The sequence below is a fragment of the Battus philenor genome, unplaced genomic scaffold (genome assembly GCF_028537555.1).
Source record: "Battus philenor isolate CCGP_79_NKW_IND1 unplaced genomic scaffold, ilBatPhil1.0.hap1 SCAF_1, whole genome shotgun sequence".
NCBI lineage: Eukaryota > Metazoa > Arthropoda > Insecta > Lepidoptera > Papilionidae > Battus > Battus philenor.
Genome location: NW_027181661.1, coordinates 6,576,549 through 6,593,017, shown reverse-complemented (window position 1 = coordinate 6,593,017; position 16,469 = coordinate 6,576,549). Strand labels below are relative to the sequence as shown.

The following is a 16,469-nucleotide window of genomic DNA, read 5'->3' as shown; positions in this document are numbered from 1 at the left end:
GATTTGTCTTACCTTTACTGAGGGTAACCAAGTCTCGGCCACTGAGCCTCCACGTTTTAATAAAAATACCAGAACAACTTAATTTGATAGGAACAAAATCAGATTGGGCTCCTCTACAACAGCATTAAACATTTTTTAACAACTCTGCTGCCAGTCTCGCGCCGGCGCGTGACGTGGGATGTACGGTGAGGAGCCGATCTCGCGCCAGTGCGAGATCCTAACAACCAACTTTTATCAACGAGTACGACGCCGGTACGCGAAGTAGCATATCAACGTGTCTGAACTGCGCTTTTACGTTCTAACATCCCTAGCGAAATATTGGTTTTTAGTTATCTTTTATAATATTTCTATTACGCCTGCAATATGAGTACTAGAAAGGATCGGCCACGTGCCAAAAAAACGAAACCCGGCACTAGTAGAGAGAATTCCTTTCGCAGTGTCGATTCAGCGCCGGTGCGTAATATTTTTTATTTATTATTTTGTAATATTAATTCCCTTATATATACAGATGGTACTTAATTAACACTGAAGCCTTTTTAAATAAATAAACAACAAAAAAGAAAATTGGCTTCTGACTGACTCCCATGTTCAAGACACTGGCACTGAAGCTGGGCAGCACGAGGGTCTCAAATTTGCCCCGATCTCAGAAGAGCCCATAACAAACCCATTTAAACCCGTTATTTTTATGCTCTCTTTTACAATTTTCTTAATAGTAAGCGTCAGTAATATAGCAATTCTTTCAGAAGCTTTATTACCGCTTGAAAAAATATTCACAGTGAAAACGATTTTTTATAAGTGTTTGTTCAATTTACTATCACCTAAAAATTTTTTTGTTTTAAGGGGAAATATTTTTTAAAAGTATACAAGCGATTTCTACTCTCTAAATCCTCGGTGGTCGTCCTTCGTACCTTTTGAAAGACTGCCGAAATCTCCTACGAAACTTGCTCCAGTATCCCTCTTATGAGGGTATTCACGACTACAGGATAGCTATTCTTGGTATAATAATCTGTGCCAAGACATTTCCTCGGAGAAGCCGAGTCTCTACCGGCATCTCACTGTAGTGCAACAACTCGAAACCACTTCGCTTTGTTTCCCAATCTCGGGTTTGCATTAAGCAGATAATGAAGACCACCACCGCTAACGGCCGCGAATACGATGCCGTTTTAGTTGTCTTTAACGACAAGCAGGAGGTGCCTTAGCTGTATTCTAATGAACCTGGACTAATGAGTTGACGTGCCCAGGCATCAGGCGCAAGATCTGCCCCCACCCTGATCCTGCTCGGCAGCCTCTTTCCGAGTCACGATGCCCTCGTGACCACTGTTATCATTTTGTACAGTGCAGTAGCTACTACTACTTCTTGGATCAGAATAACACAACCTTATCTATAGTCTAACGTCTAGTTAGTCGCCATTTTGTATTGAAATATCATAGAATTAATCTAAAAATAACATATAATATAAAATATCAGCGATGTAATTGTATTACGCGTAAAAAATCTTTGTTAGTCTCGTACATGGTTGTGATACGATATGATACGATACTTCCAACAAAGAGAGGATACGGACGTAGCTAATTTTAGTACGGATTGAATATATAAATTTATATAAATATTCAGATTTTCTTAAGAATTGTTAACCGTTTGTTAACTATGACAATACTACATAATTTAAATTAAAAACAACTCTACCAATCTGAAAAAGAAACTCTACCTACAATTATTGTATCCTTATCAATTTAGCTAATACTGTTTACTATCTTAAAATTAAGGAATATTTTTACTTACATATAACTATATATAGTAACTCTAATTTTGACTGCGTAAATTAACATGCGTAGTTAAAATTAAATATAATGCGTATTGGATGAAACTGAAATACGCATATTCAAGCGTTCTACGCATTTACAGGAGCAGAAAAGATAACTATAATATACGATGTGTCCTGTTTACACCTTTCTTCTACGTCGTCACACATATGTCGGTATGACTAAACACTGAGACAGTTAACTTAAAATTACCATCTTTACTCGAACCAAAAATAAATCAAATTGAATTTATTCGACGCAATTACATTTAATAAACAGTGCAATTATTTATAAAGTATTGCTCAATCATTATATGTAACAACTTAACTATCGTATCTCATACGTAGCTAATTAATTGCATTTAATGACCTAAATATTGCGATTAAAGCTGTTTTAAAATACGAAAATGAATCAAAAAAGAAGTTTTCACTATTATAAAAACAATACAACAACATGCGAATGCATGTTTAATTAAGCTAACATTTTTCCTTAATAATATTTATTTCATTATGTTAGAACAATGATTTGAGCTTCGTGTAAATTTTACCATTGTTTTTAAAAATTTTAGACTTTAAGTAAACATAATATTAGATATATTATAGTAATAATTTTGACAGCGGCCTGCTTCCCAGCATCTTCCGACGATCTTTACAAATTTGAAACAGAAAAAACTACGCTCCTCAATCCGAATGCCAAACGTGGCTAATATTGGCACCTGCACACCCTCTAAATAATGATATACATATTTAGTTAAAACTAAAAAGAAAATGAAATATTTATCAAACTAATATAAATAAGGAAATTTATATTCCTTTATAACATATTTAATATCTATGAGTCTCTAGTGTTTTGTTCATGCATCGGTCAGTAAAACTCCGAATTTGAAATGCAACTTCGCCGCACCCTAAAAACAAAGAGCTTACAGACACAAAAAACTAAGACCTGCCCCAATAACATTACCAACAACCGGAAAAATCACACTTTTGATCAATAAAAATATTTGTACATTATTTTAAATAATGCAGTTATCGAAAAAAATTAATAGTCTCAAGTTTAGTGACTTTTTTTACTTTCTACGAAGTCTCTTAAGATGAGAGCGATAAACCATCATTACATCCTTTGGAAAGTGTTTTGCCACAATGACAACCATTAAGGCATCTTATGGTAGATAATCAACACAAAAAAATCTTTATGTTACCCTAAATGACACTGACTACAATGCAATTATTACATATATTTCACGATTTCAAAACAAAGAGAATTATAAGAAAATTATTAAAAAAAATTATTAAAAAATGACCGTACAAATTAAACAATGCTTTTGATATTTCTTCTTACCAAATTTAAAATAAAAACAATATGACGTCAAATCCATTAAATAGTTTCTACAATAATGCAATTGAAATAAAACGTACTCATATACATACATAAAATGTTAATATGAAACTAAGAAATAGTATTTAAAATTAACTAGCTAAAATATATGTAAAATAAGAGAAAACTTCTTAATATATAGTACATATAGTGTGTAGTAAAGCGCTGTTCCAATTTTTCACCTCGCAGTGGAAGCGAGGCAGGTTGCCCTGGGTTAACGGGGAGAAGGAAAGCAGCCCCAGGTCGGGCTATAAAAGAGTCCGCAGGGAGGGCGCGAGACTCAGTTGAACGGCGCCCGACGGAACGGCGACATCTGCCTTATAGTCTGTTGTACCACCGCACGGTCCGGTCGCTCGCGTGTGTCTACGACCAATTCAAAAGTAGCCAAGCAGCGGTGACAGACGTCCAGATGAGGTAAGTCACTAATGCGATGCGATTTATTATTGTTTTTAATTATTTTATGTTAATTTTATACATATATTTTTTTAATTTTCTTTTTTACGCATTTATTAAACTTTTACAAGTTTTATTAAACTTTTGAGGCGATTTTAATAATAAATAGATAAAATAACAGAGAATTTTAATAGTTTATACGAAATAAGTACAGAAAGTGAAAGTTTTTATAAGAAGCTTTTAACTTTTGTTATGTACATTTTACAACTTTCAATTGCACATAGTCACACAAGATTTAGTACCGATTACAAAAAGTGTTGAAAAAGTTTTTCCCGCGCGTTATTTAATTTCTCCGCGCGAAGTTTGCAGTATTTTCCATGTTTTAGTTAATTTTTCGGTATAACATTTACATCTTACATTATATTAAATTTTAATGATTTTTGATAAATATTCTAGTTTTAAATTGAATACATTAATTTCTTACTGTTTAATTTTTCTTTTTAATTTACACGTTACTTTTTTTCAGAGCAGTGTTGTTAATTTAAATGTGTATTTATATTATCTAAAACTTGTATGTTAAAAAACTTTTTGACGTGACTAAAGCACTAAGTTTTTATAGCGATTTTAATAAAATTAAAAGAGTTTGCTTTTATTAGGAAAAAAATTTATCGAAGAATTAAAAAAAAATAAAGAAGAATTAAATATTTTTTTAAAAAAAAATCTCTCAAATTATACTTTAAAAATACAATTCAAATAACAAATAAAACAAGATTGGCCTTCCATGTAAAATACTAATAGGAAATATATGCTGCCAAAAATCTTCATAGCGATATTTAATTTGAATCTATATTATAACATTTTCCGTTTGTTTTATGTCAGCGTAGGTGTCGATAACTCGCTCAATGAGCTTCTCACGCATTTAATAAAACTGTTTTGAATGAAAAGATGATTTGTTAAATTGAATTATGTTCGAACAATAATTGTCTTAATTTTGTAAAAGATATCACGAAAAAAGGAGATTTAATCCAATCACTAATTTTATCAAAGATATCACGACAAAAATATCAATCACAGATTTACTCTGACGACTAATTTTATAAAAGTATTCACGACAAAAACATTAATTGAATATTACCTCGGATTACTAATTTTATAAAAGATATCACGACTTAAATATTAAAGAGAGATTTACTCCGATCATTAATTTTATAAAAGATACCACGAAATAAATATTAAAGAGAGCACGAACGACAATAATATTAATCGGAGAATTACTCCGATCACTTCTCTTTAAAATTATTTTTCCGGCAAATGATTACCGTAATTATGTCGATTATTGAGAAATACTAACAAATTTTTCATTCAACGCAGTTAACGAAATCGATAAGGTTCAAACTTGATAAAATGTTTAAAATAAAATCAAATTGTTTTTAATGCTTTACTTAATATACATGTTTATCAATCACAAAATGACATGGTCTTGATTCAAATATTGTTAATGCAAACTGTAAAGTGAAAATATATATGTTTATTTCGCACGGCACAAATTATTAACATTGTTTAATATAAACAATTTCCTTCATTGTAGCGTTATATATATTAAAATTGATGTGTTGTAATTTGTTGCAACGAAACATTTTAAATGAATAAAGGAAATTAATAGTTGATTCCACTTAAACACTGTTAAAATTATTATGAAATGTAATGTAACACGTTTTCAATCAACGCTGTTTTAGGAATCTGGCAATATATGATTTCATTGTTAGCAAATACAAAAGACCTGTAATTTAATGTGATGTACTATTTTAGGCCTTGTATAAATTTATTAATTTAAAACCAATGGTTTTCTTACATAAATTATATGTGGTTTTTTTTTGACGAAAATGTATAAATATGCACATTTACAAATAAATATACTACTTGTTGCGCCCAACTTCATACAATTCAGACCTGAACTAATAAGATTGGTTTTATTACCATTAATATGACAAAAAAAACTTTTTTTTTCTTTAATCGACTTTTAAAGTAGGCAGTAGACTTTTAATAATCTTTGAGTCGTTTTTAAATCTTAAGATTAGGTCATGATTTAATTTATCAGTTGTTTTATATAATAAAATCTTATAATCCGCAATCTCGATATGTAGAACATATTGTTAAAAATTTCTGTAAATAATAGAATAATTTAATAATTTGTATGTGATAAAGTTACTTTAAATTACAATGCAATTTGTTTTAACAAAAATAATGTCGGGGGTCTCAAATTCTGTACACTATCATACGGATTTAATGTTGGAGTTGTCAATTACGAATTAATATGAAATATATTAATTAATTGCCGTTATTTACGGTTCATTAATTATTCATCCATCACTTGTTAATTATAATTGAAAGCAATTCGAAAGAGGTTTTTCAATTGATAACTTTTTTATACTAGGGTAATTTGGTTAGGTTAGGGTAATTTTAGGTAAAAATATTTTAAATCAATTCAGTAAATTGTAATAACTTATACAAATTATGTTTTGTGTCTTTTTGATTTTTTTTTATTGATAATATGTGCGTTATTGACAAAAAATGATTAATTTTCACCTGTTCAAAATAAAATTAACATCAAAATCTTTTTACGCCAACTAACAATGCAGTTAGGTAACTAAAACCTTTAATAAGTTTATAGCATGTTTGAGAAGTCTTGAGTTTCTTCTCTACTCGTTTAACTAGCTTTAAGAATTTAATATTAGCTAATAAATGAAAGAACTTCAATAAAAACAAGCTTGCCTTACCGGTTTCATTCTACTAGAATTTTCAAAGCTGCTATTCTTTGGGTATTTACTTATTGATTATAATGACACCTTATTACTAAAATGCATCTACATAATTTTTAAGAAAAAATGTAATAAATATTACTTAGGCTTAGACTGTATAAAACAATATGCGCAAGCGACGGTATTCTAAAGCTATTTGTTAACCATTTGCGTAAAGAACTAATATATTCATAACTCATGACACTTCTTTGATATGCAGGTTTGTGCCCATAAAAGTACTCGGAACAAATTCTGAAATACTACATAATATGCTTTGTAAACAGTTGCAATGCCAACTCAAAATGTGTACATATTCTTTTTTAATCATTGACAACATTTTAGACGAAACTTATTTTATTTAATAGGAAACCTTATATGTATTCTTATCATCTATTATATATATTTTAACAATGATTGGTACCGTAACAGCAATCTGACTAGATATAATCGGTTATTTCTTTATTATCAAATATGGCACCGCGAAAAATTGTACATTTTAATGCATTTTATTTCATAAAAACGCTCTTTAAAAAATACAACGGAAGAGAGCATAAAATATTAAATTAACAAAAAAAGTACTTCTCAAAAAAAGATTTAAAAAAGTATGTACTGTTATATAATTTATTTGAGATAGACAATGATAGGATGTCTAAATAACCTAGATGGTCTCATCGATTATAATTTTATAGTATATTAATTTAAGTTTCCCGTATTTTGGACACTGTCATCGTCGAAGGGTCATAATAATCAAAGGGTCAAATAACAATTAGTGTTAACGAGACATCGTGATACATCTATATCTCCAAGAGCTTTGTACAACAATACAATGTGCAGCGCGCTCGAATGTCTTGTATTTCGATGTATTATTCACTCGCTATACGGTAGAATTGTGAAAATCTGAACCGGTATTACGTCTATCCAAATATAACGGTAGCAGGGTACCTGAATATATATATACGTATATTTTTCCTACAATAAATACCGTTTACTATATTCGATTTGAAATAAAACATTCACCTTTTCCCTTGAATCTTTTCTATATAAATATTTTAATTAAAAAAAAAAATATATATGGCTAAGGATTTATCCACACGATGACGGTCTAATTAAATATACCGATGACAGCCAATAAGCACTGATAATATTTCATCATCAATTCAACCGTAAGAGGTCCACAGCTGGACATAAGGACAGTAGCCACCTCAAAGATTTCTAATAAAACGGTTTGAAAGCGGCCAGGATCCAGCGTCTTCTTCGACCTTAACCAGGTCAACTTGTCATGAGGTAGATTCGCGGTTGGAAGTTTAGGTCTTTAAGGCTCTGGCGACCATCAATTCTGCGCCGGATATGACCTGCGCACTGTCACTTTTATTGACCAATCCGCTATTATTTTGGTTTTCCGTTTTTTTTTTTGTCTCTATGTAAAAAGTTACTTTCGTGCCTTTGTTGCCTGTAGTTGATTATGAATAGGTTGCAACATTTCTAGTTAGAATTTGTCACGAAGCTCACAGCGTCTCTCATGTTCATTTCTTTAGTTGGAAATAAAAAATATAGACAATGATTTGTTTTTTGGAAAGCGCGAAATCAGTTTTTCAATCAAAAAACACAAAAATTATTACAGTTTATTATTTCTTGTTTATACGACAATATACGAGTATATCACACATTAATGTGTTAACGGGTTTGTTTGAATTAACGAAATGTCATATTCTGATCTTTAAGGGAAATATAGTTTAAATATATTTTTACGTCAACTCTTTAAAAATTTGGCTATAATCAAATTTAACTAAGCATATATTACAACAGTATAAATCCGAGTTAAAATGACCGTATCATTTTTAGCAATGACCAATAAACACAAGGTTGTCCAATGTCTCAATTGTTTCACTTCTGGGTTCGAAGTGCGTGCAATAATATTTGGGCGGACATCGCGATTTGTTTATTATAGTACTTAAAGATATAAAAAATGCTTTTTTAATATCTATATTAGTTTCTAAAAAAAAAAACTAAGTAAAATGCGCATGCGCACTTTATTTAAAAACGACAAAAGATTGTAATTTGATATCTTTAGACATCTACCTTCATTGAATTCTTCCATAAATATGTATAGAATAAAAGATGTGTTTAACTGACCCATAACTTATGTATTTCAATGCTAGGTTTTTTTTTATATTTGAGACGATGTGATATGACTTATCGATTGATATACCATATATACCATCTTTAAAAAGTAAAGAATTTAACGTTGTAACCAAACTTGTAAATACGAAGATTAGAAATGAAATCGATATCAAATTATTTGGAAATTAATAACATTTAAAACGTTTTACTGATATTGGAAATAATGGAGGCTGCAGCTGTGTAATACATCTGCTCGGTAGTAATTTTGCTAAACATCAAAGCAACGCTTTCAACTACCATCATTCAGATCTGCAAATCTAGAAATTGTTCAATAGTTTGCATTTGTATTCAACTAAATGTTCTCTATTTGCATTCAAGTGTTAACTCAACAGGACTCCCGTTTGAACATTGAATTGTATATCTGAAAGCAATCCATTCCATCACCATAAAATAGCGGCTGGTAATAAAATAGTATCTACTATATTTATTTTAGTTTTTATCAATTTCATGTGAGCTTCAACTAACTTCTTGACTTTAATTGACCTTCAGGCATCAGAAATTATGGGTTTAAATCAAGTGGCATTACAGCGTTCGATTTGTTAGCGACATCATATTTTTTTTACCTGAAAAGTGGCAGGCGTTGATTTAAGGAAAAAAATCAATCAACGATTCAAATAGATATTTATATAGAATAGATTTTTGCTATCAAAAAAATGCTAACAGAAGGTCGATATCGGGATTGTAAACGTACATACATATAAATGTTATTAGTATGCCCTATCAACATTTTGAATATTGTTCTTATATATCTAAACTTAAAATGGTTTTATAGAATCAAATTAAAAACGCTCTTAAAGTAATTTTACTCAAAGCATTATTATCAAAGTCAATTTTAAAATTTGATCTTATAAGACGTAGATATTTTTTAAATCTTCGCTAAAATATTTCTTGTGTATTTTTAAAACAGCTTTTATGAATACACTCTTTTGATTGTTCGTGCAATTTACTAACCTGTAATGTGGCAGCCGCTAATGTAAGAAAACAATTTACATCTAATTTATGAGCTATTTTTATAGATATACATTCAATTGAACGCTAGCCGTTCAATATTTTACATAGAGTATTTATATTTGTATACAGAAGAAGAAACAAAGTCACCCAGTAACTTTGGTTCGATACCGTCGTTTTTTTTTTTTTTTCTTAAATACTTTCAGTATACCTACTTAGGAATACCTATTTCAGTATTTTGGAGCTCAAAGATATCCAGTATTTTGATACGATAATAATGATTAAGTCGGTCGTTCATCAAATTAAAATCAAAACGAAAGTTTTGAATTTAAAAATTTGACTTAGCATCACGTAGGTAGGAAAAAAAGGGATAGTTGTATGATCATCTACTGCTTCCAAACAGACTTTGTTCTCGGTCGAATGGTTTTCATTCAATTTACGAAAAGCCGAATTGTTTTTTTTCTTGCCGGATTTTACAAAATATTGGATTTCGTCGTACGACGTTTAAACCCATAGATGCCCACTGCAATGCCGGCGGCAGGCGAGTTGTCGATTGTAGTGTGGTATTATGGTACACAAAGGACGCTGCTGCTCAATTTATGGAAACTTTTTTGTGAGCAGTGGTAGTCTATATTATGTAAGTTTGTATTCCGAGAATCAGACCTGCGATCTACGTTCGCAAGTCTCACACATTTACCGCTGGGCAACCACCGCTCTGTATTCGATTTAATGCGTCGCAATTGTTTGAAAGGCGTCGCGTTTGAGCCTTAACAGATAAAACGTGGGTATCAAAAGCAATTGTAGATCCCAATAGCTAAACGTCGGTATTGACTCTCTTCGCGGCACGTTAATAAGATGAACGCCCCGCATATCTCACGTCTACCAACTACGTCTTGGACTATCCACAGAGTAAAAAAATGAGACAATACACAACAATCTTCCATAAATTTTAAAATGGCATAAATATACAAAAATGGTAATCTGTAATAAATGTTATTTAAATTTTGTAAAGATTGTTATTTTATATTTCAAGTTATTTAAATTTATTTAAAAGAAAATTCATTAATATGCGCTTAAGAATTTTTGTCTAAACCTGTATCCGCTTGTGTGGATTTTTTTATTCGTTAGATGATATCAGTCTTAAAAATTTTTCCTTGTAAATAGCTGCTATAACGTAAAATATTAATATTTTGAATATTTGGCTTTAACATGTTTTGTAGAATATCATAAAATAGAAAACCACGTCTTAAGTAACTTCCGAGCTCGGTACATATTTGTGCCGTAAATGTAATTTTTAGTGGAAGATATTTTCCAGTACTATTTCGAAAGACGGACGGAAATTTTTTTTATTAAAAATATATTCTTGAACTCGTTGTAATCGCAACCGCAGACAGGTTTCAAGTTAATTACTTTGTTAGCGAATGTTGTTATTAGTTGAGATTAAGTTAGTTTTTGTTAGTTAGGTTTTCTTTGAAACGATGCGTTTTTGCGCCCGATTCAAACGAATGACCGATGAAGGTTATTGAAACGTGGAGTACAGTGGTTAAGAATTTTTCGTTTTACCAATATTAGTTTTAATTTGTAAAATTTTAATATCCTTCAACATTGCATTCGATACGTTTAAAATAATGTGGAATTGCTAACCATCACCCAAGATATGTCGGGGCAGGTTAGACGAGAGATAGCGCGCTTGACGAGACTCACACGAGATATTTAAGGACAGATTGAATAACGTATGTCATCGCAAACAAAAGAAATGAGTCTTAATAATAGCCTATCCGCGTACTAACGCGACGACTTAGTGAAAAAAAAAATGTATGTATACACATGTATATATATACTGGTCCGTTTTACACTATAATTACTACACAGAAATGACTATTTGCATTTGAATATTTTAACTAAAAATTATTTATTTATGAGTTCATTGACCTTTTCCCGTCGATACTTAATAATATGTTTATAATAAATTGTTTAAACTAATGAAGGTAATTTAAAATATTGCATAGTTGCATGGTAATAAGTAGGATGTATCACAGCCGCCTAGGGAAAAAAGTCACGTAAATTTTGTTACAATAAAACGGTCCATTTAAAACGTTTTGGTGTTCTGGAACATTATTCCGTAACATATCGCGCATATCCGTTGTGGGGAGCGCCTAAGTGTTCGCTCCGTGGCGACAGTAATGAGCCCTCATGTCCATTTACGACGCCACGCGTTCATAGTTACCAGTTCTGATTGCGACTTAGAATATATACACCAGAACAGAATCTATTACTCCAGTTTTACAACACAATAAGTTTTATTTCTTATACACTATTTATTAAACGTATTAATAACATAGTCGATAAAAAAAAAAAAAACAATAGTATTCTTTTTATCTCTTGATATCTATAAGTTAGTATGTTAACAAAGCTGTAAAAAGATCATTGTGATATATCGTATTGTATCGGAGTAATAATAATACTCACAACCTTTGTACGCACTTAAGTATTAAAAGGTAACAATATTAAACAACAATACAATATGTTATCTACGTTACATCGCATTGCAAAGGCTTTAAGAGAAAACTCGAGCACAAGGTATCTACAATGAAGTTATATTCGCGATTTCCATTGTACGTTTATTGTACAGAAAGCACAGGCTTCTTTTGTGATGCATACCTGAACAAAGTTGTCTGCGTATCACTAATAGGATGAAGTTAAGTGAACGAGCAAGAATTGAATACAAGATTTGCAGAACGCATATATACTAAAGTCATACTGAAGTTTGAACTGTGATTAAAACCACAAAGTATAAGAGCGTATTATTTAAGGGTTATTAGTGCAAATCGCGTGCAACACGGGACTTAGTATTTCCGAATATATCAGAGTACCGCGTTATAACTCATTTGTAGAGAAATTTAAATTATTTTAGGATCAACATTAGTGTAATGCTTCTGCATTATCTCATAATAAATTTCAAAAGTCAGTTTAAATCCTTTATTATTTTTTCTTTATAAGCGATCAAAAAATGACCCAACTGAACCCGACTGACGTTTGTAACACTCTTGGTCATTCCTGGGGAACTAAAATCGTTTCTAATTTTTATACGATCGGAGTATTTTGGCATTATTCTTTCGACAAATACAACCAACCGTTAGAACTGACCCAAGCCGGATTATATTTTATTAAAAATTATAAATTAACATGTTAAGGGGTTAAAAATGTAATGTTTTGAATTAATTAATTAAATATGTAACCAAAAAGATCGAAGGTCGCGTAGATTGACACATTATGCACTTTATTGCAACTGCTTACGAACTAGTTTCCAGGTGATGGGCAGCAGCACCCTCTGCGTTGGTACACAAATCGCAGTGTAGTAACATAGGTAATACCACACTGCAAACGCCAGGCCGCCTGCTAAGCGTGTGGATTGTGTTACATCCCCCATAGATATATTTGGGGAAGGCTTATACCTTGAAATGTGCGTCAATAAGCAGAAACGATGACTGTGATTAATTAAATCAATCTCGAACCACAAATAATATTCAGATTTAATTTTCCAGTGATCAAACTATTTACACAGATTAAATATAAAATGAGTGAGCGTAAAAAAAGCGCAGTCGACCGAATTATTTGTCCATGTAAAACATACACAACAGTTTATACTAGTTTTATAAAACAAATAACAACGAATTAACGACTGAACGAGTGAACGAAACCAAATAACGTTAGTAGAATTTTTGACAGTTTTGTTTATTTGAATGATTTGTTATTCCTTTATATATAAAAATTTATTTCACTTTTATTCTTTTACATGCCCCCGATCGCTTATGTACTTTTACTACGTAGATTTCAATTTGTTGTTAAGTGTATAAACCTAGTTTAGTGCGGCATCAATTAGCTTAAGTCACCTGTATGTAATAAAAATAAAGCAAGATGTTAAAAATATGTAAATACTGAAGCGTAAATGTTTGTAATATGAATGAGTTACACTTTATAGATATCACATGATTCATCTCGATCTTGATAACGTTTACATTTTCATAATCATCACGAAGATTGTATAGTCGATGTCGCAAGTTTTGATTAAATTCTCAAGACTAACAATGATTAGAAAAAAAAAACTATTAAATTTGCAGTTCTAATGGATACACCGAATTGATAAGTTATATAAGTCGGTGCCATGACACGACTGGGTACAATGTAATTATCCATAATATCGCACGTGTCTACGCTGGCCGAGTTTAAGCGCATTTGAAACCGGTCCCTGTTGACTCAACTGCACGCATGTGAAATATTGCGAATTATTCAATCGTTTTTAACAGTCATTGACTTGAACCCCTATGTTATCAAGTGGCGGGTAGGATAATTACAAAGATGTGTACGCAGTTGCTAAAAGTTCTATATCAAATATTTGTAGAGCTTGCAAAGGAGATACGTATGTGGATGCAATTTGCGTTGAATGTTATTAGTAATACGAATTGAAATAAACTTAAATTAAGAACGCATTAGTCTTTACGTCGTCACTCCTGTTTCTATAACGAATTTATAAAGAAAATTACTTTGTTTTTATTTATTTTAGAAAACAATGATTAAAATGTTTGTTTACTCAATGTTTTTTCATTAAATGAATGAAAATAAGAAAAGCTATTGATTTTTAAAGCTTCGTTTTTTCTTGATCAAGAGGCAAAAAAGTCGAATACATTTTATTTTTCTTTATAATACTTATTTCTCCTCGCATTTTCAATTCAATTTTTAAGCAAAACCGGCATTTTATGATATTTCTTCTACAACACCGTTAAAAAAGATTACAGTAAATTGTACCTTTGATAAATTATTCTATATTACTTTAAACATGTTCAAAATTCAATTATACGCTCTTCAAAGCACTTTAATTTCGGTTTTGAAAACACTCAGTACACTCTCGCTTTGATAGTTTGTTATATATTAATAACAGTTATTGTTTTTATTAATCAATTCCCATTGCTTTAAATACCCAGTGCCCTTTCATTCCTTTTCTTTCTCAATTATGAATTTTGCAAAAATTTTCTGCCTAACTTCTTTGATAGTAAAGTACAAGAGTTTTACATATCCAGTAATGTTATCTATTATATTTTCTCTTGTATTTTATTTGCAATGTCTTGTTTATTTTTAATCAAAATGCATATTTCTAGCTTTAATTATATTTACTTCCTTTATATTAACACGATATATTCGTAAACATAATCAAGTTATGAGTTTTTGATTTTTTTTTAAATTTTTAACCAGTTATTAGCATTATTCGAAAAAGATATTAGTAGTAGATTAATAATTATATACATTTAAATATTTAAGGATATTCATGTCAGCTTTTTTGTATGTAGTAAAAGGGAACGAAATTTTAAAGTAAGAATGTTTAGTGTTACTAGTTACAATATATATATCACGATTATCTCAAAACATCGAGGTGGTGTTGGTTGCATTAGTAGGAGTTACCCGTTAAAAAGCGACCACATCGAAAGTTGTTTAATGGAATAGTGGAATAGAAAGCAAAGTCCAGCTTGTTAATTAGAGATATGGTTTACTTTTTGAATGTTTCCTTTTGATATATGTAATTAACAGATCGGCTGTAACAATTTATAATAAAAAACACAAGTAGAAAATACTTTGAATGATTAAAATCATACCTTAGAGCCAAGCAGTGGCCTATATTCGTAATTACTCTACAAGATCAAATCAGGTATGAGGCAGATCAACATCACTCAGTGGATGGCGGGCTAAAATGGTAGTTGGTGGGCCACATTATACGCAGAACTGATCGCCATTATAGGGACTACCTAAGGTTCTAGAGTAGAACCTACAAACCAACTAACGCAGCACAGGACATCCACAAAATGGACATACGGGCTTTGTTAAAGTTGTCCAAATACTCTAAATGCAAACCTATCGTTACCGGTGGTTATGGGAAATCTATGGGGAGACTTATGTCTTGCAAGAGGCGACCTGCGACTGAAATAATGATGACGATAGAAATCTTACGTATACTTTGTTAAACACACAATAATACCTTGTAGTATTATTAAATTTGCGACCGAATTTGCGGTTGTTAAATAACTCCTCCTTGCTTTGTTTTCCTCAATTCTGTTGGAGTAGTGAAAATCACGTCACCATCCTGTCTGTTAGCCATCAATGTTGCGATGATATACAGTTGCATCAAATGCGATTTGGTTAGACCATCGTATTAGGCTGCGTCCATGTAATCCTTTGCCTTTTATTTTGCTGGAGCCGGTTACAACGTCTTGGTTTAACTGTCAAGAGGTCCAAAACTGTCAAGCTCTAACTGAGGCGAATGGTAGAGTTTAGTAGTGATCTGCAGTAACTTACCCGTAGAGTCATTAGTTTGGCACATCTGAAAAGCATCAATGCAATGCGGAAAAGAATCTACCATCTTTAGTGTCCATGTTTTAGAATCATAAAGGAAAATTGAAATCACGTGAGCGTAACGATCAGATTTTTCTTTCTAACATGTCTTTGCATACATGTGCCTACCAAAAGGAAGTACTGATGATTATTGAGGTAAGGTAGACGTAAACTCATGCTAAGGTCTAATTGTTTTATCCTACGATCATGATCCTGATTTTTTTTATGTAGGCCAATTGTGCTGTTTATTCTATCCGTTCTAAAAGTTAGATCATTCCGAAAACACTTTCACAACAACACCAGTACTATTTGTTGGATCCTTTAGGAAAGATTAGCGGTCTGGTATTTCTGTGATTGGAATTTTTTCCGCACTGATATTATTTACCAAAATATTACTGTTAGATATATTATTTTTCAATACTTATGGATTTTTCAATGGAGTTATCTAAAGTTTATGTATAATATATAATATTAGTAATGCAGCAAAACATTAATTTCATAATACTATCTTGTGATTTTTTTTTATATTAATATTTAGAAATTTACGGTAGGAAAAAGTTCATACGTATTTCGAATTGGTACATGGTTAAT

General features: G+C 31.1%; 1 protein-coding gene across 1 annotated transcript in view; it reads left to right on the top strand.

The window, feature by feature from the left end:
- Positions 1-3,472: 3,472 nt before the first annotated feature.
- The window catches only part of Nep2 (Neprilysin 2), a 63,339-nt gene continuing 50,342 nt past the window's right edge, over positions 3,473-16,469 (top strand). The window contains exon 1 of the mRNA XM_068768846.1: positions 3,473-3,591. Coding sequence (XP_068624947.1) covers positions 3,587-3,591 — 5 coding nt within the window. The 5' untranslated portion in view covers positions 3,473-3,586. The remainder of the gene's footprint in view (positions 3,592-16,469) is intronic.